We start from the raw sequence: 24,380 nt of genomic DNA on the forward strand, positions 1-24,380 counted from the left end.
CGTGTAAGGTATTTTTATTTCTGCACAGAAATATGATACATAGGCAGCTTTTGAAACTGCCTTTTATCGTTATCAAATACGATGTTTTTTCATGTTCTTTCTTGTGAGCCGCCGCCTGCCGCTCTTCCGAAAATATCGATTTAAAAAGTGCAAATTAGCGATCGATGTGTCGATTTTATAAATGTTTATGCTTTTATGTTTAAAATGTATATGAAAATGATATTGTAATGATACAATTAAGTTTGTTCATACTTACCTGGCGATATATATATAGCTGTATTTTCTGAAGTCCGACAGAATTTTAAAAACTTACGACACACGCAGTGGGAGTCAGGTGGTAGTACCCATTCCCGCCGCTGGAGGCGGGTATCAGGAATCATTCCCATTTTCTATTCATAATTTTTATTTCCACTGTCTCCTGAGGGGAGGTGGGTGGGTACTTGATTATATATCTGCCAGGTAAGTATGAACAAACTTAATTGTATCATTACAATATCATTTTGTTCATGAAACTTACCTGTCAGATATATATAGCTGAATCCCACCTTTGGTGGTGGGAGTAGACAGAATAGAAGATTTTAGGAAACATATATATGCAGATAATTGCTATCTTGATTCCTTACCTGTTAGCATAGCTGACTTCGTGGTTACTGCCGCGTAAGTCTGCTTGTGCTACTAGAGTTGGCAGCGAGGTAGAGACCTATATAGCTGGTGCACTCCAGATGATCTGTCAACAGGGGCGAGACCACGACGTGACTAGACCATATTGACCATACCATGAGGGCTAAGAAGTAAAATAAATATATATATAAAAATATATATCACCAATGACCCACCTAGCCAAAGTTAAGGTGTGTTAACAAGGCTTAAGAGTTAAGAAGTCACCGTTGTCGGCGACTCAACTACTAAATTAAGAGCTCTTCCTAACCATTTTCTACAGGATAGATGAGTGGTACTTCTTGCCCCCAAGATTGTGTCTGCAGACACGTATGGCCCTAGCGAGCAGCAGATCTCAATATGCCATCTTCACATCTCGCAGGGAGTGTGAATTGAACACAGAGTTGCTTCGCTAAAACATGGTACTCAGGATGTTGCTGAGTGCCATGCTCTGTTGAATGCTTCCGAGGCCGCGCCCTCGCCTCTTGTGAGCATTCAAATCCAAAGATTTCAAATCTTTGTGCAAACACAAAGAAGGGAGCTTTTTTGAAAGACCTCCTTAACAATAAAGCCAGGGTGTTCTTCGATATGGGCAAGTCTGGTCTTTTCGGAACACTGCAGATTGTCCGTACGACTTCGACTTTCTTGAGTTTTATGTAGATAAAACTTGAGAGACCTGACAGGGCACAGGACTCTCTCTGGCTCCTGCCCACTAACTTGTGCCATCCTTGCTTCCAAGCTCCTGGCCCAACCCTGGACAAAACGGGTTTCCATTCTTAGGCCATAACGAAAAGCTTAGAGAGCACACCGCCTTGTGTTCTCTAAAGCCAAAACTTGTGACGATGGCTTAAAATCTCACTAACCCTCTTTGTCGTATCTAGGGTGGTTAGAAAAATGCCTTCCTGATCACATGCAAGAAGTAATTAACAGGTAGGAGATGTTCGAATGCTTTGACATCAAGAACTTCAGACTATGTCTAAGTTCCATATTGAAAGCTTCGGTCTGGACATGCACAGTCAGTCCGTCTGTACTAACGTCAGGTGACCGACAGTTGACCAGTCAGACGAATCAAGGACAGCAAGGCTGTACCCTGAAGACCATAAGGCACTATTCTTCGCTGAAGGATGAGTGTTTGGACTGCCTGGGCGATTCAGCTAAGCAAACCTTGGGGGGTGTATCAACGCAACCCAACGTCGTTAGCGAATCAACTCCTGAGCCACTCCTGACTCGAGCTTCTGGTGCCAGGAGAAAGGAGCGAGGAGCAAAAAGGCGATTCAGTCCCGAAGGACGAATGCCTGACAGTCCAACCTGGTCTCATGTTAAACGATCATCGGGGGTGTATAAACGCAACCGACTTCGTCAACAAGAAACTCAGGGCTACTATATGTCTCCTGATCTCGCACGATGTCTGACTCCGAGAAAACAGGTGAGACAAAAAGTAGATGGTGAGCGGAGTTTTCGAGATTTCACAGAACTCAAAGATCGTGAAGGGCTTTGTTGTTTGACAGACGCAAATCTCTGAGCCCAAAGGCTCAACAACATATTTGCGTATTCTTTAATAGTTGTGACTGCCAGCTTATCCCATTCTTCAGACGGAAAAGGAAGACGGTAATCTTATTCCTGTCAACATCTCGATAGTCTGAACGTAGTCAGACTCAGAGCGGAGAGGTTATAGGTACCTTTCGAGTTAGAGTAGACCGACTCTCTCGGAAAAGGTCCTTGGAAAGTGAACTAGGAAGTATGTGACCTCTGTGAATCCAGGATCCTGAAGGCCAACATGGGGCGATCAGCGTCATTGTCGCTCCTGTGACGTCATAAATCCTCTTATTACATTCCTAAGCGATTGAAAAAGGGGAAAAAAGACTAAACATCCATCCCCGTTCAATATCATAGGATGGCGTTTAATGGTACCGATCCCGATCGAGAATAAGGGAGCAGAGAAGAAGAAGCCTCTTCGTCCTCAACATATCGAAGAGAAGAATGAAAGGGCGTCCCTAAAGTCTCCACAACTCTCAACTTACTTCTAAAGAAATATTCCACTCGGAAGTCAATAGTTGCTGCCGTCGATCGAGACGATTCGTACGGACTTTTGCAATCCTGTAACGAACCTCTAGAGGATCGTTACATTCTACGCCTGTTGTTATAATAGGCTCTTTCTCGTAAACTCGAACAGGGACCTGAGAGAAGATACTTCTTAAGATATGAGAGCTGTGGAATATCAGAGTTGATCTGGACCACTGGTTCCCAAAAACTCGTTTCGAGGACTGGAGGGACTACCGAATCGCTTTACTTCTTTCAGATTAAGATGTCCAGGACATTTGAAACCCTATCCAGATATCCGGCACCTTCTTTCTATCACCTCAGAATCATTCCTAGATCTTGAATAATATTTCAGTTTCCCGGTCGGAAAAAACTGTGATCTTAATTGCAGTCTATTCTGGGGAAACAAAACTTCTTCAGGAAGGAAATGGTCCCCAGCAAGCTCATCCATTCCCTCCCCGAGTATGCTTACTTCCCTAATAAGGCTGCGCTTTGCCTAAGCAGGAGAGCATATAAAAGTGCAATGTTGCGGTAGACTCGTAGTTCTATACCGTGCGGTAACGAGCACCGAAAGGATTAAGAGATAACTCTGTTGAACATAGTAAGGCAAAACGAATGCAACGTTTATTCATTCACGTAAGAAATCCCTTCAATCTTAGGCTAAAGTCCGTGATTGTAGGACAGAGATACAGGTTAGGTCAGTCAATCCCGCAGGAGAGACGTAACCGCCAGCACAGAGATACGGTTAGTCAGCCAATCCCGCAAAGAGAGAGAGACGTAACCTACCGCGCATGACAGCGCACGATCTGTTACTGGTGGCTCAGTTGGACTGGAGGACAGAGACAGCGTGACAGCAGCAGCCAGCAGCTTACGAATGTCGTCTCTTAACTTTATGTCTGGGTTGCCAGCTACCCTATTCTACGAAGAAATAGGTCCGTTATTTTTTGAGCAGATAGACTCTCAAGCTGGTATATTTAGGCGAAACAGAAAACGCTAAATATATAGATGCGTTTGTGTCGTCAGAACACTACCATACAACGGTAAAAGATAAATCGGAAACTCCTGGAAGGCTGCAGGGAGTAACGATTAAATGTCCTTAAAATAGACAATAGACCTCTCGGTTGCCATTCGAAGAGGTAACTACAGCAAGCGTATATGACTTGAACCAACCAGAAATAAAATAACGCAAAGCAAAATGATATTGTTATGATACAATAAAGTTTGTTCATACTTACCTGGCAGATATATATATATATATATATATATAGCTGAATTCGGAAATACAGCTACATACATATCTGACAGGCAAGTTTCATGAACAAAACTTAAGAGAATCGAAGCAGATCAGCTCAACGTTCTTATGTTTTATTGGACATAAGCGTTCATTGACGTAGTCTACAAGTTCTATTTCTTGGTACGAGTCTGCGAATGACGAATGAGAGCTCTTCCGAATCTTGTCAATAAGAGCTTATTCGCTTACGCAATATCAAGTTAATGAGATGTTTGTCAATGAGAACTAATCCATTTACGCGGGACAAAGAGATATTTGTCATGAGGGGATACCCACTTACTTGACAAAACGATAGTATATTGTCAATGGGGGAAAGTCACTGAATTGACAAAACGTTAATCCAGGAAGTCGAGCATTTTATTTTCCGATTCCGTCTCAAACGAGGAAGGGGCAAGAATCCTGTTAAGAGACTAGGCTTACGGCAGGGTGAACGACGATGTTCAATTCGGCAGCGTAGTCCCGACTAGAAACTAACAAAACCTATCATCTGAAAAACCCTTTCAGATGGGCTAAAAAGCTTGCAAAATTATCCTGGGAAGTAGGAAGAAATCTCCAACCAGCTTCCTCTCCCGATCACAACTAAGCCTGCTAAAGCTTAAAATTTATTGGCAGTATGGCAAAAGAAGTCCTATCTTGCGCTTTCCTGAAGAGCGTCCTTTTGATGAGTACCTTTGCAAGACTCCTACTGAACATTGCCGAGAGTCCTGACGTGCAGGACATCGAGCCTTTACCTAACCCGTAACTGCCTTATCGCAAAGTCTTGACTGCGGTAGAGAAAACGAGATCTTCCCTAGAGCTTTCCTTAACTCCATCCACCTTTGCGAAAAGCAATAAAATATTGACAGAGATCTCTTGAATTCACGAAACCCGAGGTCTTGCTGGGTTTCGAAGACGAAGTTGTCTGTTCACTTTAAGCTTCCTCCGAAGCACTGCTTACTTCACATTCTTTGCATGTGAGGTATAAGGTATCACCGAAGGTAGAGGTAAAAATTCTTGAGGCCCAAATCGTAAACAAGAGCTTGAAGAGTTCAATAGAAACGTTCAGCCAGACGACACACCTGGCGTGCGCTGGCGCGCGCGCTCGGCGTCCACTGGCGAGCAGTGAGCACGCTCGGGCGTCCACTGGCCAGCAGCGAGCACAGCTCGGCGTCCACTGGCGCGCGCGGAGTGCGCTCGGCGTCCACTGGTGCGCGCTTGGCGTGCACCCGCGCGCGCCTGGCGTCCATCCGAACGTCCCGTCCAAGCCGAGCGTCAAAAGAAGCGTGCAGAAAAGCGTCACGCTCCTGACAGGCGTCAAAAACAAGCGAGATACATTTCGGAGAGAAATCCGACTGCACGAAACAGTCTCAGGAGAAGGGTCGATCGTGCGAGAATACGAGGGGCGACTGGCGAGGGAACGCCTTCTTATTCTCACAGTAACAAAACTCGGACGTCCGCTCTCAAAAGCGTTCGCGTCCCTGCTACTAAGACTTCCATTTCATATTTCTCGGTGGAAAGACGTACACGTGATCAGGCGACGTTCGCCTTCTTACTTCTCACTGGAACGCATAACGAGAGAGAGAGAGAGGAGGTACGTGAAGCGTCCTCCCTCTACAAAGCTTTCTATTTAGAAGGGCGCGAGTCCTTCCGAAAGCTCCAACCCCTTGCGCGGGAGGACGCTTCGGAGGACGAGAAGCAATCCTTCAGGATTCTGCACGTGCACGCACTTAGGCAGTCTGGGGATTTCATCAGAAACTGCCGAAGGCACGCCAGATCGGTGGGGGTTCCTCGTAACCCTCCTTCGGCTTTCGACATGCTCTCTCCCCGGGTCCTGGGAGTCAAGCAGAGGTCCCGGCCTAGAGGCGAATAAGGCCGATCTGACGCACCCTCCACTACACAAGGGCACTGTCACTGCACTTAGCCACTTCGCTATTGCTCTCTAAAGCAAGCACTTTCGATTCTAAGATACGAATCGAAAGAGTATTAGAGAAAGGGCAATAACCTCTACAGACACTGTTTAGGGCCCGAAGGCAACATTACAGGGTTATGAGAAACAATAACAGAAGTAGCACTCTCACAACAATGAAGGAGAGCGATCACCTCTCGCAGACAAATTCATAACCCGTAGGCCATACTACAGGGTTAGGCAAAAAAAAAAAAAAAGTCTACAGGAAGGTTAGCAGGTTCACTACCCTGACTTTTGTTTACTGATTAATTGCGTATATACAATCATACGTTTTCCTTACGGAATTAGACATGTTTACTGATTAATTGCGTACATACGAATCATACGTCTTCCTTACGGAATAGACAGTCTCACACTCCTCACATGACAAATCTCAACCAAGAAGCAAGACTCATACCCCTCGTGCATACCAAGTGCGGATCTACCGAAGCTTTCGGTAGCCACACCCTATCTTTGCAGACAACACCCTCTGAAACTAGCCTAACTAGATTCAGATATCTTATGCAAAAATGAATCAAATTCAAATCAATTTAAGATAGCGTATGTCTAGCCACAAATCCAAGTAATAAATTAAAAGACAATAGGATACTTAGCGGCAATGAAGTTTCCAAAATCTAAGACGGAGGTACTGGAAACAGGTGTTTCCAGCAACCGGCGACAGAAAAATTATGAATGAAAATGGGAATGATTCCTGATACCCGCCTCCCAGCGGCGGGAATGGGTACTAACCACCTGACTCCCACTGCGTGTGTCGTAAGTTTTTAAAATTCTGTCGGACTTCAGAAAATACAGCTATATATATATCTGACAGGTAAGTTTCATGAACAAAATGTATTATGAATAGGGCATTTTTATTTCTGTGCAGAAATATGATAAAAAGGCAGCTTTTGAAACTGCCCTTCAAGTTATTGACTACGATGTTTTTCATGTTCGTTCTTGTATGCCGCCGGCTGCCGCTCTTCCGAAAACATTGAGTTAAAAAGAGTGCTAATTTAGCTATCGGTGTGTCGATTTTTTGTTTTAAATGTTTTATGCTTTTCTTTTGTTTAAAATGTGGTTGAAAATGTAAAATTATTTCGTAAAAGGTATTTTTCATTTTCATTTTTGTACATAAATAAGATACAAATTAAGGCAGCCTTTGTAACTATGCTCCGTGTTGTCAGGGGATGTTCTTTCATGTTCGTTCTTGTCCACCACTGTTCCGAAAAATGCATGGTGTTATTTTATTAATTATGCATCTCTTCCATAAATCCTTTAAAAAGTTATACATTATTTCACTGAATCCAAGAATATTGTATGCATTCTCATATTATTGTATTATAAAATACTACGGCAAATTTAAGCCAGTATTCCACGGAGCACCCAATGTTGTGGTTTGAAATCAGCTGATGAATACGAGCTTGTTTCACCATAACGCAATTCTCAGCAAATTCTCTTGCTTCTAGTTAGCATAAACGAATATCTAGATACTTGACTTATATGAGACAAACTTATTTTTCCTTATACAACGTGTTTTTAGGTGGAAATATTACTTGAATGTGTCTCGTTGTGAATGTGAATGACTTTTTTTTTCGTTAACAGATTACGTTGGCAGCATGTTTATTGCGTAAAAAATTACGTGATTCCGTTCGCAATAATCCTTTATATCATCGTAATATGAACTTTATGTTATTTTATCTTATATCGGCGTAAAACCAACAGTAAAATGTGTTCTTTCAAGCACAGTAGTTTTGATTAAAATGATTTTATTCCAATTTTATCTACGGTTGTGTTTGATGGCATACGTTTACTGCAGTTTTATCCTTGTTGCTGATGTACGATAATAGTCATTAGCAGCATGAACAGTTTTCTCAGCTTCAGTTATAACAAGGTTTAAATTTAACAGTATATTTCCCGATTGATCTTTGATCTATATTGATCTTTGATCTATAGCGAATAAAGTTATTACATTAAGATATCTCAGTTCTATTCTATACATAATGCCATTTATAACAACTACGGTAATAGTGTACTGTAGTACGATGATTGAAATACAAGCCAAACGGATGTTATCCAGTTCAGTTGTACTTAGAAAAAGAGTCGTTTCTCGTTCGGTTGTTCATGGCTGTACACGTTCACGCAACGAGTATAACGTCAAAACCATACTTTCATCATTCTCATTTGCTGTTATGGAACTTATGTAACTAGATGATGGATAAAGTTAGGCCATTGTAATTTGATCTCTCATAAAATTGGACTATCGTAAGACTAATGATCGTAATTTGAACACTACAGCTACCTGTACACTGTATAAACTTTATCATATCTTTACATACTCTAGACACCCAAAGGATTAAAGCTGGGCTTTTTTCACTTTACAGTATTTACAATGCTATAATGTACTGTACAGGAAATCTATAGTACTATACTGCATAAATATAATTTTACTTATTGCGCCATTGCGGGATTACGGCGCCTTTGACTGGTCTAGAGATTCGAAAGGTGTGCGGTGGCCGTAGGCTTCAAAATTGCTTAGTGTCGAAAATCACTAAGTGTCGGCGGCCAGGAACGGAACCCCTGCCACTAACCGAGGGCCGCCTGTATATGTATGACGTTCGTTGGTAGGCTAAACCTAGTTGCAATGCGATAACCACCAACATACATGAACAGATTCACATTATGATATTAACTGACAATAAAGGTAATAAAACCATTCTCAGCTTATATATTATAGGCATATCTCTGAATTAAGTTCCATTTGGCAACTAAAAACAGTGATGATATTGGTAAAACGGACATCAGTTGATTATTTTAATTATGTAAACAAAACCAGAATGCAAATGGTAGATCGCTATGTTCATATCATAATACTATAATATGGTAATAATACATGCAATATGATTAGACACAGTAAAACAACAGTTTTATTAAAATGATCATTATTCTCAATATACACAACTATTATTCAACTTTTGCTAATGGATATCTGTCAATGTTACAACCTAATCAGGTAACAGTCTCTCTCTCTCTATCTTTATAGAGAAACAGCCAATTGCCGACATCATCTGCCATAACTATCGAGCATTTATCGAGTTGTGTTTAAGTTGTCACTGCCGATATTCAATGGTGACTTCCAAAGGTAAAAATAAAATACATTTTATCTCATTCTTCACGTAATGGAGATCTGAAGAAAGAATCTCTCTCTCTCTCTCTCTGCGACGAAGCGTAAACGAAACATGTAAAACCATTTTTTACCTTATATATTATCGTCATATCTTCATAATAAAAAGGCTATTCGTGGAATTATTTCATATCAGTGAAACCAACTTTTATCTATGCGAAGCCAGCCAGCTGACAAAATGTACGTATGTATGTGAAAATCAAACTATGGTAGCGTTCACAGCAAGATTATCTTTTGAAATTGTAATATTACTAGTCATGGTACTAATAATGTTTGGAATATACGTAACATTCATTTTCAATACAAAATATCATTGTTATTCTGATAGTAAATAATAGTTTAGAATAATCATATGTACTCTGCATTGTCAGGGGTTTGTGGCAGCGATGAAACATACAAAATAATGTTTTCCTTTTAGGCTACGTGTTTAGGAAAAACATGAATAGAATTGGCTTTGCGACTTTGTTATTTTGATATTTTTAATGATACAATAACTATCATTTGTACTACTAACAAGATCTGTTGAGTTCAGTGTTAACAATTTCGCATTTTTAATGCTAGCTTTCATTTTCTTGAGGTAATTACAAAATTTTCAATCTAGCATCTGGAAGGAAAACTTGCATTTGTTTTCAAATACATCTAGCATACATATTTTGACATCAAAACTTTGAAATGTTAAGTTGAATATTTCTTTTATTCTACTATGTTTGATATTTCATGTAAGAAAAAGAACAAAATCTTGCAAAACCGTTTACAGGAATGGAACAGAATAGGTTTCGAAATTATTAGGAATCATGTAACATAATGTACAAGTACACTGTGTATGTTAGAAACATGTTTGAATCGAAAAAGAGAGCAATCGGTTGAAATTGGCTAGGTGGCATTGTTGTGTATGATGTGAATTATATAGCATTTTATGGAGCACAATCTACCCAGAGATTGCCATTCCCATTTGGCAACACTGGCCTGCCCACGTTTTATGTTGTTATTGATGTCGTGTTTGCCGCGTTCTTTAAATTTTACCTATATAAACGTGTTAATTATGTGGCATCCAAAAGCCCTGATTGTTTTACTCTCTCTCTCTCTCTCTCTCTCTCTCTCTCTCTCTCTCTCTCTCTCTCTCTCTCTCTCTCTCTCTCTCTTTGTCCCTGGAGGTAATTCATTCTATGTTTATTGATATTTTCACTTAATAATAATAACAATAAAACTGTAATAACAAAATTTGGTTGTGATAAGTATTTTAAAGAAATAAAAGTAACCTTTCCATTTCACTTAAATAAAAATGCTTTCCCCCATCTTTCTTTCTAACTGCAGAGAATTTCGCGAAGTCCAAACCTGTCAAATATGTCAACTAATGTGCAGCCTAATCCCTCTCTCTCTCTCTATCTCTCTCTCCTCTCTCTCTCTACTCTCTATCTCTCTCTCTCTCTCTCTCTGAGATAAAAGGATGCTTATGGTTACTGTATGTAAATATGTTTATGAATATTTACTTAATAATAATAACATAAAACTGTAATAACACAAATTTTGGTTGTGATAAGTATTTTAAAGAAATAAAAGTAACCTTTCCATTTCACTTAAATAAAAATGCTTTCCCCCATCTTTCTTTCTAACTGCAGAGAATTTCACGAAGTCCAAACCTGTCAAATATGTCAACTAATGTAAAGCCTAATCTCTCTCTCTCTCTCTCTCTCTCTCTCTCTCTCTCTCTCTCTCTCTCTCTCTCTCTCTCTCTCTCTGGGATGTGATAATTTTTTAGATATGTCTATGTAATAAGTTTATTAATATTAATATTTTCTAATAATAATAATAATAATAATATAACTACCGTATATTTTGGCGTATAAGTCGACCTTTTAGCCCCAAAAAATCATGCCAAAATTAGGGGGTCGACTTATCTAACGGTAACAAAAAGTGAATCTTTATTATTTTGGCATATCGGTACAGGAATCCAGGCTTTACAGTTGGCTAATAACAATGACAGCCTTGTTGAGTTAACTATGTATGTAAATACCAGTATTAAAAACATTTCACACTGTAATACGACAATAATAATACATTAGAACATCCATTACCTTAAATAAAATGAAACAAATCAAAGTAACTTAGAGAAACCCCAATCGCACAGGAAGTGTAAACATTGCGTAGCTATTTGTAGTACAGTAATTGAGAAGGATGCGTTCACTCTGACAGTTTTGTATTTACCGGGGTATTGTTCAAAAACATTTATGGTATGAAATCTTTATTTATCACTTTAAATAAAATAAAAAAATTGTATTTAATAGTAAATATGTATCTAAAATCCTTCAAAATTACTTGAGTCATCATCACTTGAATAAAACAATTCATCAGACAAATTATCATTCACGGTTTCATCATAAGGATCCCAGTTTGAATCTGGTGATTGGTGAATCAACTACAGGTTCGTTTTCCCTCAAATGAGCCTGTTTATGCCATAGAAGAACCAATGGTCAAGGAATATTCCAACATAATAATAAAATACCGGCACGTCGTTTTAACAACCCAATCAAAACATTAACTTGAGTGCAGTTTGTACATACGTACATATATACGTAGGCTGTTATGCAGCGTTAGTTAGCGCTTTGTTTGTTTACATTACACTCGAGTAACGTATCTTTCGTTTCGTCATTTCTAATCATATTTGCCGATATTCATCTTTTATATATTACACAGATTTGTTAATATACCGAATATATTACCTGTATTTCTTATGGTAAGTAGAGCAACATATGTACCGTAATAACATTCAGGTTATTTTATATGATACGTTTTACCCTGCTGCTTACTTTGAGCGTACGGTTGGCCTCAAATTTTATAGGTCGACTAATATACCCGATATTAGTTAAAATCATAAAAATTTACTCAGAATTGGGGGGGTCGACTTATCTTCCGGTCGACTTATACGCCGAAATATACGGTAATTAAAAAAATTTGAGTGATAGTATTTTAAAGAAATATAATAATCTTTCCATTCCACTCTTTAAAATAAGGACAACTCTCTCTCTCTTTGCTGGAAGTGTTAGGAGTATATAAGTATTTACATACATATCTTTAAGGGTACTAATGTTTAGGATGACTTTGAAATTACAGTTGAACCTTAACATATGAAAGTCCCTACTTACGAAAAATCCAAGTTACTAAAGCAAAGACGAAGATTATTTTGCTTCTGTATACAAAAATAATTCAGGTTGCGAAAGGGTAAAGTCCGAGATTCGCCCGGACCACCAAGAACAATTTTAAAACTTGCGCGCCACCAACTGAGTAGACTCGCCACCATCCTCCCGCTCTCACATTGGTTCCTGGTGCTAGTCACTGCCGTAAGATCCTGCTCTCCTATTGGTCAGCATCATGCCTCTATGTAAAGGCGTTCCTTGACCATTTTTTGCGGCAGCATTATCGTAAACACTGGAATTCGTTCATTCACATATATTTCGTTTGTTAATATAAATTCGTGTTAGTGATTCGCTTTCATTGTACTGTGTTACTTTATTGTGTTGTGTGTGAACTTAATTACTTATGTTATTAGCCATGGGGCCCAAGAATGTTGCTGATGTTCACAGAAAGAAGAGGATGCTTTCTATGGAGAACGAAGATGGAGATAATCCAGAAGTGTTAATGTTTTCTGCCATTTGTTAATGTGTTTTGTAAAGTTTAGTGTTAAAGTTTTCTGCCATTTTTTAATGTTTCATAAAGTTAAGTGTTCTTGTTTTCTGCCATTTGTCCTCCTCTTCTGTCACCACTTTTGGAGATCGCCTCACTCGAAAGGTAAGGTTCCACATTTTACTACATATGTACATACATGTACGTAAAGTATTTCTTGTACCATGTACACTAATACACTTTATTTACAGGTACATACTACAATAAAGGTTATTGAATGGTATTGAACAGTCCAGATTGTTGTATTTCCTTGTTTATTGGTCAATTTAGCTTTATTATAAAATTTACTGTGGTGTTTTTGTAGGGCTTAGAACAAATTAGGCAATTTACATGTAAAAAGTAGTTTAAGATATGAAAAAATTAGGTTACAAAGGCCGCTTTGGAATGGATTAATTTTGTATCCTGAGGCACTGCTGTATATTCAATAATATAATCTCAAAGATTAATATATTACTAAGATAATAACTTAAGGAAAATTTAATATAGAATGTTACTTAAGGTATACATTTGGTATTTGAACTTTCAAGATGGGCAAACATAAACATTTTTAGAGTGGAGTTCTAACTATTTGTGGGTTCAAGCTATTCGTGGGGGGTCTGGTACTCATCCCCCGCAAATAAGGGGGAACCACTGCACTATAAGCATTTTAAGAGGGTTGTCAAGTATTTGCAGATTTTAGCTATTCGTGGGGGGTTCCGCTCCCTCTCCCAGTGAATCCCGAGGGTCGACTGTATCCCTCTCATGTACAGCAGAAGACTGTTCACTTGATCTTCCCAATTCAGAAGTGAAATTTCAGTGGGTACATCCAGTTCATGTTAGGTCATTTTTACATCTTGCTTAAAGAAAGATTCTGTCTCCATAGGAGGAGTTGACATAAGTTCCTAAAATTCACTGCATTTAGAGTATTGGCCCAAACATGGATTCTACTCAAAGTTGGATGGAAATACACTCTGCGGGAGTTCTGGCAAGTCATGGAGCCTCCTCTTTCTCTACTCATACTGAAACCTATGACTCGGAGACAATTTAATTGGGAGCTCTTTCATCATTTAACCTTGCTGCCTGGAGCATGTTGCATATTTTACACAATTCCAACAACAATTAACTTTTCATTTATTCCTACAGAGGCTGGTTCATAGCAGGTCGTCATGAGCCATCTCCACAGGATAAAAGGAGATTGAGCAATTTGCTGTGACACAGGAGATCTGTGGGTCCTGTGTACTACCAGCCCAGTAATGATAAAATGAACAAGTGTTGACTAAAATCTACCCAGTGTTAGTCACCTATAATTTTGTATAGGCAGCAGACATTTCAAATAAAAAAAGGCTGACATGGCCACAAGTATGTGTCTGTAGTAGTCTGTTAGGCATCATAACCACTGGATCATATATAATACTAGTAATATTAGTTCATAATTATTGCAATCTTATAGTTTAAATAAAACTAATTTTGTTAACCCAGTCCATTCCTGAGCACCAAGTTTGTTAGTTGGTACATAATTTAAATAATATTTGGAATTATATCATACCAAATTTATGTAAAATCAGTATCTGTTTAGATTTTAATTTGATTGAGAGCTCACCATTACAAAAAGTACTTTTTATAATCCCATAAGAAAAAGACGTCACAACAGTTTTCTCAATACGTGTGACGTCACTGTCGATGAAGTAATACCAGTTAGAAGTAAATCCACATGAATGTATTTCCTTTAACACTTGAAAAGAACACTGATACAAAGGAATGGATCATCTGATAAGCTTTAACAATGTTCTCCACAGATTGTGCCCTGCCAGACTAAAGAGCTTTGACACAGTCAAAAAACCCATTCATACCAATTAAGAAGGCTGAAGCTATCGCAGAAGTATCTCACAAAATGAACTACTCTCATAGGTCATATATAAAACAGACCCCATGAAAAAGAGGCAGTAGCATCTTTAGCTATAACCTCTGTGCCAATACATAAATGAAAGCCTCAGCTAAACATTCATGTAGCCAAGAAAAACTAGTCTCTGGTTCAGCATGAAGTAGATGCTTGGAGGTGCTATACCTAAAAGACTTGTCAGGACCTTACTAGAAAACAGCTCATCATACTGCTGAAGCTCATTAACAGGCATCCTTGAAAGGTAACACAGAAAAATCACAAACTTCTGAGAAGGAACTGTCACCTTGGACAGCACAATTCCTTGTTTGAACCCTCCACAAAAGTACCTAGCCCACTTACGAGTTGAACCTCGCTCTTTTAGTGGGGTGTGTGAAGTCCAAGGGTGCTCGAGTCTTGAAGACACCTAAAGTACCTGGAGGAGGCATGTTAAGAGGAGTGTGCATGGTTAGAATTAGATCCGAGGTAACCTAGGCCAAACTAAACTCTGTATGGGGCAAATGTCTTCTTTATGATGCTTCACATTGTCACGAGAGAGAACCAAGGATAAAACCAGAAAAATCTTAGTAATTTCAGCAGAACAATAATATGGAGTCTTCAAAAGATTCCATCCCAGGGCCTCCCCTTTTTGCTAACAGGGTGACTCCAAGAGCTCACAGGGGATATAGACACATCAATGACCAGGCAAACGATGAAAAAATCCACACAAAATAACCCTGGAATAGTGATGGACCAATGATATCTATTCTTTGAAATTACACAAGATTAAGGAGTGAAGTGGAAAATTAATAGCAGAACATTATAAGCAAGTCTGGGTATGTAAAGGGGGCTTATCAATTTTGAATGCTAAAAGCTGGTATGACTGAGATTCCATTGCACAGATATAATATATTATATATATTATAGATATAATAATTAATATATATATAATATATAGATATATATATATATCTATATTAATATATATATACGTATATATCTATATATATATATATATTACTGTATATATATCTATACATATATAGTATAGTGAATTACGATCAATTGGAATGTAATAAACAAACATTATTACATAATGAATTTTGCTGATACAACTACTATTACTTATAATTATGTATAAGATCTTATGTTAATAATTCTTAAATGTGGGTAAATGTAAAAAAAAAAAAAAAAAACTTTCCCATTTTTTCAAGCCTTTTGTCTAAATTTTAATGTTATATTCATTTTTCATATTTTATTAAATTATTTTTTAATAAAAATCAGTCTTCTATCAATAATTTAAAAATATTTATTTTCCATAAACTGACTGTAATGGCATAACTTCTATTTTAACCAAAATACTCACTTCTACAGCATGGATAAGTACAGTATATTTGACAACAATCTATTAATTCAAATATCCTTTTAAAACATTTACACAGAGAATGATGAATCAATGAAATCTATATTAAAAGTGTCAATACGAACATTAGAAAAACCATCTATAAACTACCAAAATTTTACATACCTTTTCCTTCCTTAATGAGACCATCTGTTTCTTCATTTCCTGATACTGATGGCCTGGAGACATTTCTGACTGACTTACTATTGACCTCAGTTCGCACACCTGAGCAAAAAATTAAATAATTAAAAATTGTGGATAACTAAACAAAGATGAAAGCATGTCCTAGCAAACATCTGGCCAAAGATGAATAATAATAATAATAATAATAATAATAATAATAATAATAATAATAATAATAATAATAATAATGATAAAAAAAACCACTTTCATAACACTTTGAGTTCTAAAAAGAAATTGTGGAAGGGCAGTAGTCCACACAAGTGAACAGAATATGCATAGTGACACAGTTCAACATGAGCATCAGAACTCTTCATCTTACTTTATAATGATATATTTCAGGATCAGATGGAGAATTCAACTGTTGATTACCAAAACCTACTCAATATATTTTTCTCATCATTGTATTACATATATAGTAATACCTCACACTAAGTAATTAATTCACTCCTAAGGGTAACTTTCCAACATTAACAAGCAGACTAGGAACTGGAGGAAACCACAAAGCTCCAGTTCTAATCCATTATCAAGAATTATACTAGTATGGTAGATGAAAATTGACGTTCTTAGGAAGTTCGGTGTTATTTCATATCCAAACGAATGCTTGGAAATATTAGAGCTTTATGAGCTTTAAAACTGTATGTTTACCAGCTTCCTAATTAGTGCTGTGAGGTATTTAGTTTTGATACTTCAGATGGGGAATGAAAGTTTCCTACAAAACATTAAACCATATAAACATGAAAGAAATACATATTGGTAGTCTAATTTTTGAGATTCCATTACCCTTGTTTCTTTTGACCAACTTATTATATTATTTATATAACTAGAGTTTACTTTCCACTACAGCCATCAAGAAGCAGTGAAAAATACTTAACATCAATGATAGCTACAATACCAATAATAGTTTTCTTCCTGGCATCTCTTATCAGACAGTCGTTACTAACTTTGACCTTGAGATATCTCTCAGATAAACATGCTCTACTATAAAGAGTATCATTTTGAAAGTTGAACTACTTTTCAAAAGTTAATTTGACAACAGTTTGTATAAAATTCCATTTGGCACTATATATAATTTTTTTTTTCAACAACCACCATACTACATAAAAATGTGTCATTTGCTCATACACGGAACACCTTCGGTCTTAACAATAGAATAGACTTATACTTGGAGGGGGGTACAAATACCCTGAACCAGCTGGGGGTTCAGCCCATCTGACCATCCTTCCAAGAAGATTGAATTCTAAAGAAGGGGGTCTGAGCCTGCGAGATAATAGATAAGCAAATATATTATGGGCTGCTTCATCCAGGAGCCAGAGCCCATGCCAGCACAAGGCTGGCTTAATCTTAAACAACAAGCGAGTATCTTAAAGCTAAGCCTGCTGGGATTAGACACAATGAGACAGCGAAATTCATTGCATTTGTGGAAGGTTAAGAGAATTTTGTTCAAGCAACAAACCATACAGGTCACAGGGGTTTGTTATCACTCCCACTCTTCCCTTCCCTTGCCAGAGGGAGGAGAAAGTGCTACTAAGAAGCAGATTTGTCTATTGTATAAGAACTAGTCAAACAACTGCAATCACCATGTAGGCCACAGTGGTTTGTTACCACTCCTCCCTCCCCTTGCCAGAGGGAGGAGTAAGTGCTACTGAGAAGCAGATTTGTCTATTGTATAGGAACTAGCCGAAACAACTGCAACCAGTATGGCTGCCAAACTCACCTGTATAAGACCAGTTCCAGCATATGATGTGTCTATTCTTCAACCATCCCGTAGGAAGAAGCAGGGAAAAAAGATAAAGGAGACCAGCCATCTCACTCATTCTCTTTTCCACACAATCATCTTAGATAAAACACAAACTGTCCCGCTAGGGGCACTGGATGTGTTACACAAACTTGTAGGGCAGCCACCACCAGACCCAAGGAAAAGTGTCCAAAGACCTGTGGGAAATGTCCATCAGGAAAAGGAAGTGAATGTGGTCTGTCAAAGCCAAGAACCAGCATTCAAAATCCTATAAATAGACAAGTTCTCCTTAAATGCCAGAGGAACTAATTTCTCTGATGTCATGTGCTCTAGCCTGCACAGACTCTGTGACAGAACTATAAAGTGAGGAGTATGCATGTTCAATCACCACACAGTCAGAATGAAATGGTGTTCTTGGACACTTCCCTTCTGGACCGGTCGGTGCTAGCAAAAAAAAAAAAAAAAAAAAAAAAAAAAAAAAAAGTCTATGACACCTAGGACTAGGTCTTAGGTGACAAGTTCTTTTTAGATAGCAGCACAGAGCTTTGACAGGACAAAGCAAAAACTCCTGCAGAACACTGTCCACAAACTCATTCGGGAGGGATCTGAAGACAAGGCAAATTCTGCCACTATGAACCAAGGGATTTTTTTAGTCTTAGCTACAAATTCCAGGACAAATTCAAAGGCCATAGACCCCCGTCCCCTGGTGTGTTTAGCATCCTAACTCAGGCCATGAAGATCTCCAACTCTCTTCAAGGAAGCCAAGGCCAACAGTAAAACTGTCTTCAGTCATATTGCTGACTGATGATTGACCTAGTGGCTCAAATGGAGATTGAGTGAGACTACTCAGAACCAGAGTAAGATCCTACATTGGAGGTTTGAGTTCTCTTGGTGAACAGGATTGTTCAAAACTCCTGAACAACACTGGAGATTTCCCACAATTAAGAGATATTGATGCTCTTCAGGTGCAGGACCAACCCCAAGGCAGCCCTGTAGCCCATGACAGTCGAGACAGAAAGACCTTTCTTGTTTCTGAGAAAGATTAGAAAATCTGCTCCACTGAACAGAAGTTCCAAGTGTAGAGAAAACTCCGTTGACAACCCCATTCACAGTAGACAGCCCACTTGCCCTGGTAAACCGCTGAAGAAGACTTCCTGAGATAGCTGGACATCTGTCCTGCTGCTTTGTGAGAAAAGCCTCTCACTCTCAAGAGATACTTGAGTCTCGAGCTGTAAGCGATAGAGACCCTATCGGCTAGTGGATCCTTTCCACATGAGATTGGCAAAGGAGGTTGTGCCATGTGGAATTTCTCTTGGAACTGCTGACAGAAGAGACAGAAGGTCTAGGAACCACCCTGCCTGTGGCTATAGAGGTGCCACCAAAGTCATCCTGAGATTCCAGGAACTCATTACTCTGTTCAGGACCTGACAGATCAGGCAGAACAGAGGGAAGGCGTACACCTCAAGATTGTCCTAAGGATGCTATAGAGCGTCCTCCACCAGAGGAGGAGGATCCGGGACCACAGAGAAGTAGACCTCCAGCTTCCTGTTGAAGTGAGTGGTGAAGAGGTCTAACATGGGTCTTCCCCAAAGGTGGAAGGGCCTGTCTGCTATGTCCTGATGCAGAGACCACTCCATACCTAGGACTTGACTCCAACGACTTAGCTTGTCAGCCCCCACATTCCTCCTGCCTGGAATGTACCTGGCCATGAGTTCCATCGGGTTGTCGATCGCCAACTAGTGCATCTCGACTATCAATGTGGAGCTGGCGCATCTTGACTATCAATGTGGAGCTGGAGCATCTTGATTATCAATGTGGAGCTTGACTAATCAAAGTGGAGCTGGTGGCAGATAGGAGTCGTCTTCTCCAACGAACAATTCTGGGACCATGAACAGAAGACCTCTAGCTTCTGTCAAAGAGAAGTCTAACATAAGTCTTTCAAGAGATAATAGGATACCCCAAAGGGATGTCCTAGGACAAAATTGCTCAGCACAGATACATTCTAAATATCCTACTGCAAGTTGTGCATTGTCAAAGTAACTACACTGTAGATAGGGGAGAAGTCCTTGCCCTGCCCAGGAATCGTGGATCTCCAAAAGAGGAGACATCCTATGATGATACGATACACAGCCCTGATTTAACTAAGGAACTACCGCAGTGACGTTCCTGAGCAATGTATCACTGAGTTAAGGTAGATCTTAACTACTTCAATGATACGAACACCAGGATATTAGTTACATTTCTGATCTGGTTACTCGGATGAAGAGGAACGTTAAGCTAGGAATCGAACCCAACCCAATCCCAAAGTCTTGAAGAATGCAAAATTCTTCTTGCAGAATCAAGAAGCAGAAGAACACGCTCTGGGAGTTTGAGGAGTATGCCCAAGAGCATAAGCTCAAACCAGCTAGGCTAAGAACTCCAACACTTATGCTACGATAAGATGGTAGGGGAAGGTTCAAACTAGCTCACCCATTGTAGGCTACGGTGGGCTAGCCTAAGAACTTATCCACTTAAGCTTGCTACACAAGAATTTAACCACTTAGGCTAAGCTAATATGGAAAGGAAGGTTCGAACTAACTAAGCTATGCTAAGCTAGGCTAAGAACCCAACCACTTGCAAGGTTAAGAACTCAACTACTTTGGCTAGGAAGATGGTCAAGGTAGATTCAAACTAGCTAGGTTATGTTAAGAACTGTCCATGGCCCCAGAGTTGTTTGTTGGAGAGGACGACTCCTATCCCCAAAGGTGGAATGGCCTGTCTGCTACATCCTGATGCAGAGACCACTCCATACCTAGGACTTGACTCCGAGAGAGATAATAGGATACCCCAAGGGGATGTCCTAGGACAAAATTGCTCAGCACAGATACATTCTAAATATCCTACTGCAAGTTGTGCATTGTCAAAGTAATTACAATGTAGATGGGGAAAAGACCTTGACCTGCCCAGGAATCATTCATCTCCAACAGAGGAGACATCCTATGATGATGCGATACACAGCCCTGATTTAATTAAGGAACTACCACAGTGACGTTCCTGAACAATGTATCACAGAGCTAAGATAAATCTTAACTACTTCAATGATAAGAATGCCAGGATATTAGTTACATTTCTGATCTGGTTACTCGGATGAAGAGGTACGTTTAAGCTAGGAATCGAACCCAACCCAATCCCAAAGTCTTGAAGAAAGCGAAATTAGAATCAAGAAGCAGAAGAACATGCTCTGGGAGTTTGAGGAGTATGCCCAAAAGCATAAGCTCAAATCAGCTAGGCTAAGAACTCCAACACTTAGGCTATAATAAGATGGTAGGGGAAGGTTCAAACTAGCTCACCCACTGTACGCTACGGTGGGCTAGCCCAAGAACTTATCTACTTAAGCGTGCTACACAAGAATTTAACCACTTAGGCTATGTTAATATGAAAAGGAAGGTTCGAACTAACTAAGCTAGACTAAGAACCCAACCACTTGCAAGGTTAAGAACTCAACTACTTTGGCTAGGAAGATGGTCAAGGTAGATTCGAACTAGCTAGGCTATGCTATGAACTCAACCACTTGCTAGGCTAGGTACTCAACCACTTAGGCTAAGCTAAGATGGTTAATAAGGCAGGTTCAACTACTTAGGGTAGGCCGGATTAAGAACTCAATTATACTTGCTAGGCTAAGAACTAAACCACTTAGGCCCTTGTTTCTAATCTTCCATAGCAGTTCTCTTACTTTTCTATAGGTGACATGACCACTTGAGAGTTTCCCTTGATTTCGGAATGGACACACTTTTTGCTACCACCTACATTCTTAGACCACAATACTGCCTGTGTTATGACATAGTATGGACTAAGATTAACTACCAACAGACATCTTGCAGTAGTTGTGAAACACCAACTATGACAATTGCTAAATCATTCCACAACTTCAGTTAAAACTATGCATACTTAATTTAATTAATTTAATTATGCACGATAATATACAATACTATTAGCAAAATGCAAAATTCAATAAGCCAGTAATGAATCAGTCAAGACCACTCACACTGAACCAGATTTATAAAAGCTTTTACATTAAAAAAAGAAAAAAATAGGCAAGAATCAAAGAATCACAAAGGGCTGCATAATAGTATAATGATAAAAAGAAAATAGTAATGCAATATATAATTATGAACAGCTGAAGCCAGGTGAGGTTGATCTTTCACTGAAATTTGTGGGAAGACGACGACAAGTTCACCCCATCCATCCGCAGGAATGCTTGTGGTGAAGTTTGCCATCAAGACTTCAAAACTGGTATGACTAAGAAAATAGCAATCACAATTTGGATAAGATTATGGATGTCATAAAAAAATGTTTTAAATAAGTTTGCCTCTCAAGTAAAATATTCCTTCTTTCACCCAATTCTTAGCACCTTGTTAAAGCACAGATGCTGATAGCTGAATCACACATTTTTAATGAGTATGATGAACAGTAGTTAGCCAAAGAATTACAGATGTAGAATTCAATCTATCGGCTTTCACCAGGTGTTTAACAGAAGTAAATGTAAAGGATATCTAGGAGATAACCAGTTTTCTAGTGCATTGCTCCCTGCTCCTGTATTCTTATTATACAGGTCCATTAACAAAAAACAAGTAAAACCTCTTACCTCATTTTCTAATTCTTCATTCTTTTCCTTTTCCTTCTTCAGTTCCTCTAACAATGCATCATTTTCTTTTCTTTCCTTTTGCTTGAGTCTACCCTCAAATGTTCCCTTTTCTATTTGCTCTTGTTCTTGCTTTTGTGCTTCCAAGTCCTCCAAAAGCTTATGAACCTGTCAAGAATGATGGAGTTATATTATATAAAGACAGCTTGTTGCACAAAAACCCAGTACAGAACTTACAATTTATCTAAAATTCATCAGAATTTCCTAGATACTTCATTCTACATTCAAAATTCTGTTTGTTAGCAGCAATGTAACTACAATTTGCATATCCTCAAGTTCTTAGCAAGTAAGATCCTTGCTTGACCTTGTTTAGGGCAGGTGTACTATTTCTTTTAGAGGCAGTCCCTGCTTATTGGTGGCATTAGTTAATGGTGTTTGGTTAACAACATAGTTCACTAGATTTTTGGTGTTGGTAAAAGGTTTACAGGCGGGCTGCGGTTAACGGCGCAATCGCTCAATGGCGAATCGGTTTTACGGCTGTCGTCAAAATTATTCATTAGAAAAATACGGCATTTTAAAGGTACTTTTACAGCACAATTTTCAGTTAACAGCGCCGTTGTCTAACGAGTTCATACATTTGTAGAAATGCCGTTCAGACCATAAAGGTTATGCAAATTATATTAACAAATTTTATGGAGAGTTATTATGTAGGTATTAGGGTGAAATATATGCCTCTGATGCTGTTCTATGCCGAAAATATCGAGTTACATAAGTGCAAATTTAGCTATGGATGTGTCGATTTATAATTTGTTTAAAATGTGTATGAAAATGCATTATGTGTAAGGTATTTTTATTTCTGCACAGAAATATGATACAAAGGCAGCTTTTGAAACTGCCCTTCACGTTATCAAATACGATTTTTTTTCATGTTCTTTCTTGTGAGCTGCCGCCTGCCGCTCTTCCGAAAATATAGATTTAAAAAGAGTGCAAATTAGCGATCGATGTGTCGATTTTATAAATGTTTATGCTTTTATGTTTAAAATGTGTGTGAAAATGTATTACGAATAGGGCATTTTTATTTCTGTGGAGAGATATGATAAAAAGGCAGCTTTTGAAACTGCCCTTCAAGTTATCAACTCTGATGTTTTTTCATGTTCGTTCTTGTATGCCGCCGTCTGCCGCTCTTCCGAAAATATAGAGTTAAAAAGAGTGCAAATTTGGCGATCGATGTGTCGATTTTTTAAATGTTTATGCTTTTATGTTTAAAATGTGTATGAAAATATATTACGTAAAGGTATTTTCATTTTTGTACATAAATAAGATACAAAATTAAGGCAGCCTTTGTAACTACGCTCCACGTTGTCAGGGGATGTTTTTTCAAGTTTGTTCTTGTCCGCCACTGTTCCGAAAAATGCATGGTGTTATTTTATTAATTATGCATCTTTTCCATAAATCCTTTAAAAAGTTATACATTATTTCAGTGTATCCAATAATATTGCATGTATTCTCATATTATTGTATTATAAAATACTACGGAAAATTTAAGCCAGTATTCCACGGAGCGGCCAATGTTGTGGTTTGAAATCAGCTGATGAATACGAGTTTGTTTCACCATAACGCAATTCTCAGCGAATTCTCTTGCTTCTAGTTAGCATAAACAAATATCTAGATACTTGACTTATATGAGACAAAGTTATTTTTCCTTATACAACGTGTTTTTAGGTGGAAATATTTATTGAATATGTCTCGTTGTGAATGTGAACTACTTCTTTTTTTTTCGTTAACAGATTATGTTGGAGACATGTTTATT

The 24,380-nt window shown here is 38.5% G+C and overlaps 1 protein-coding gene across 4 annotated transcripts in view; it reads right to left on the minus strand.

The window, feature by feature from the left end:
- Window positions 1-24,380, minus strand: part of LOC135220800 (uncharacterized) — a 324,318-nt gene that overhangs the window by 32,865 nt on the left and 267,073 nt on the right. For all 4 annotated transcript variants that reach the window (XM_064258309.1, XM_064258308.1, XM_064258307.1 and 1 more), the window contains exons 7-8: window positions 22,574-22,738; window positions 16,158-16,256 (exon numbers count right to left, since the gene is read on the minus strand). In XM_064258309.1, the coding sequence (XP_064114379.1) occupies window positions 16,158-16,256; window positions 22,574-22,738 (264 nt within the window). The remainder of the gene's footprint in view (window positions 1-16,157; window positions 16,257-22,573; window positions 22,739-24,380) is intronic.

The sequence above is a fragment of the Macrobrachium nipponense genome, chromosome 2 (assembly GCF_015104395.2).
Source record: "Macrobrachium nipponense isolate FS-2020 chromosome 2, ASM1510439v2, whole genome shotgun sequence".
In the NCBI taxonomy this organism is placed as follows: domain Eukaryota; kingdom Metazoa; phylum Arthropoda; class Malacostraca; order Decapoda; family Palaemonidae; genus Macrobrachium; species Macrobrachium nipponense.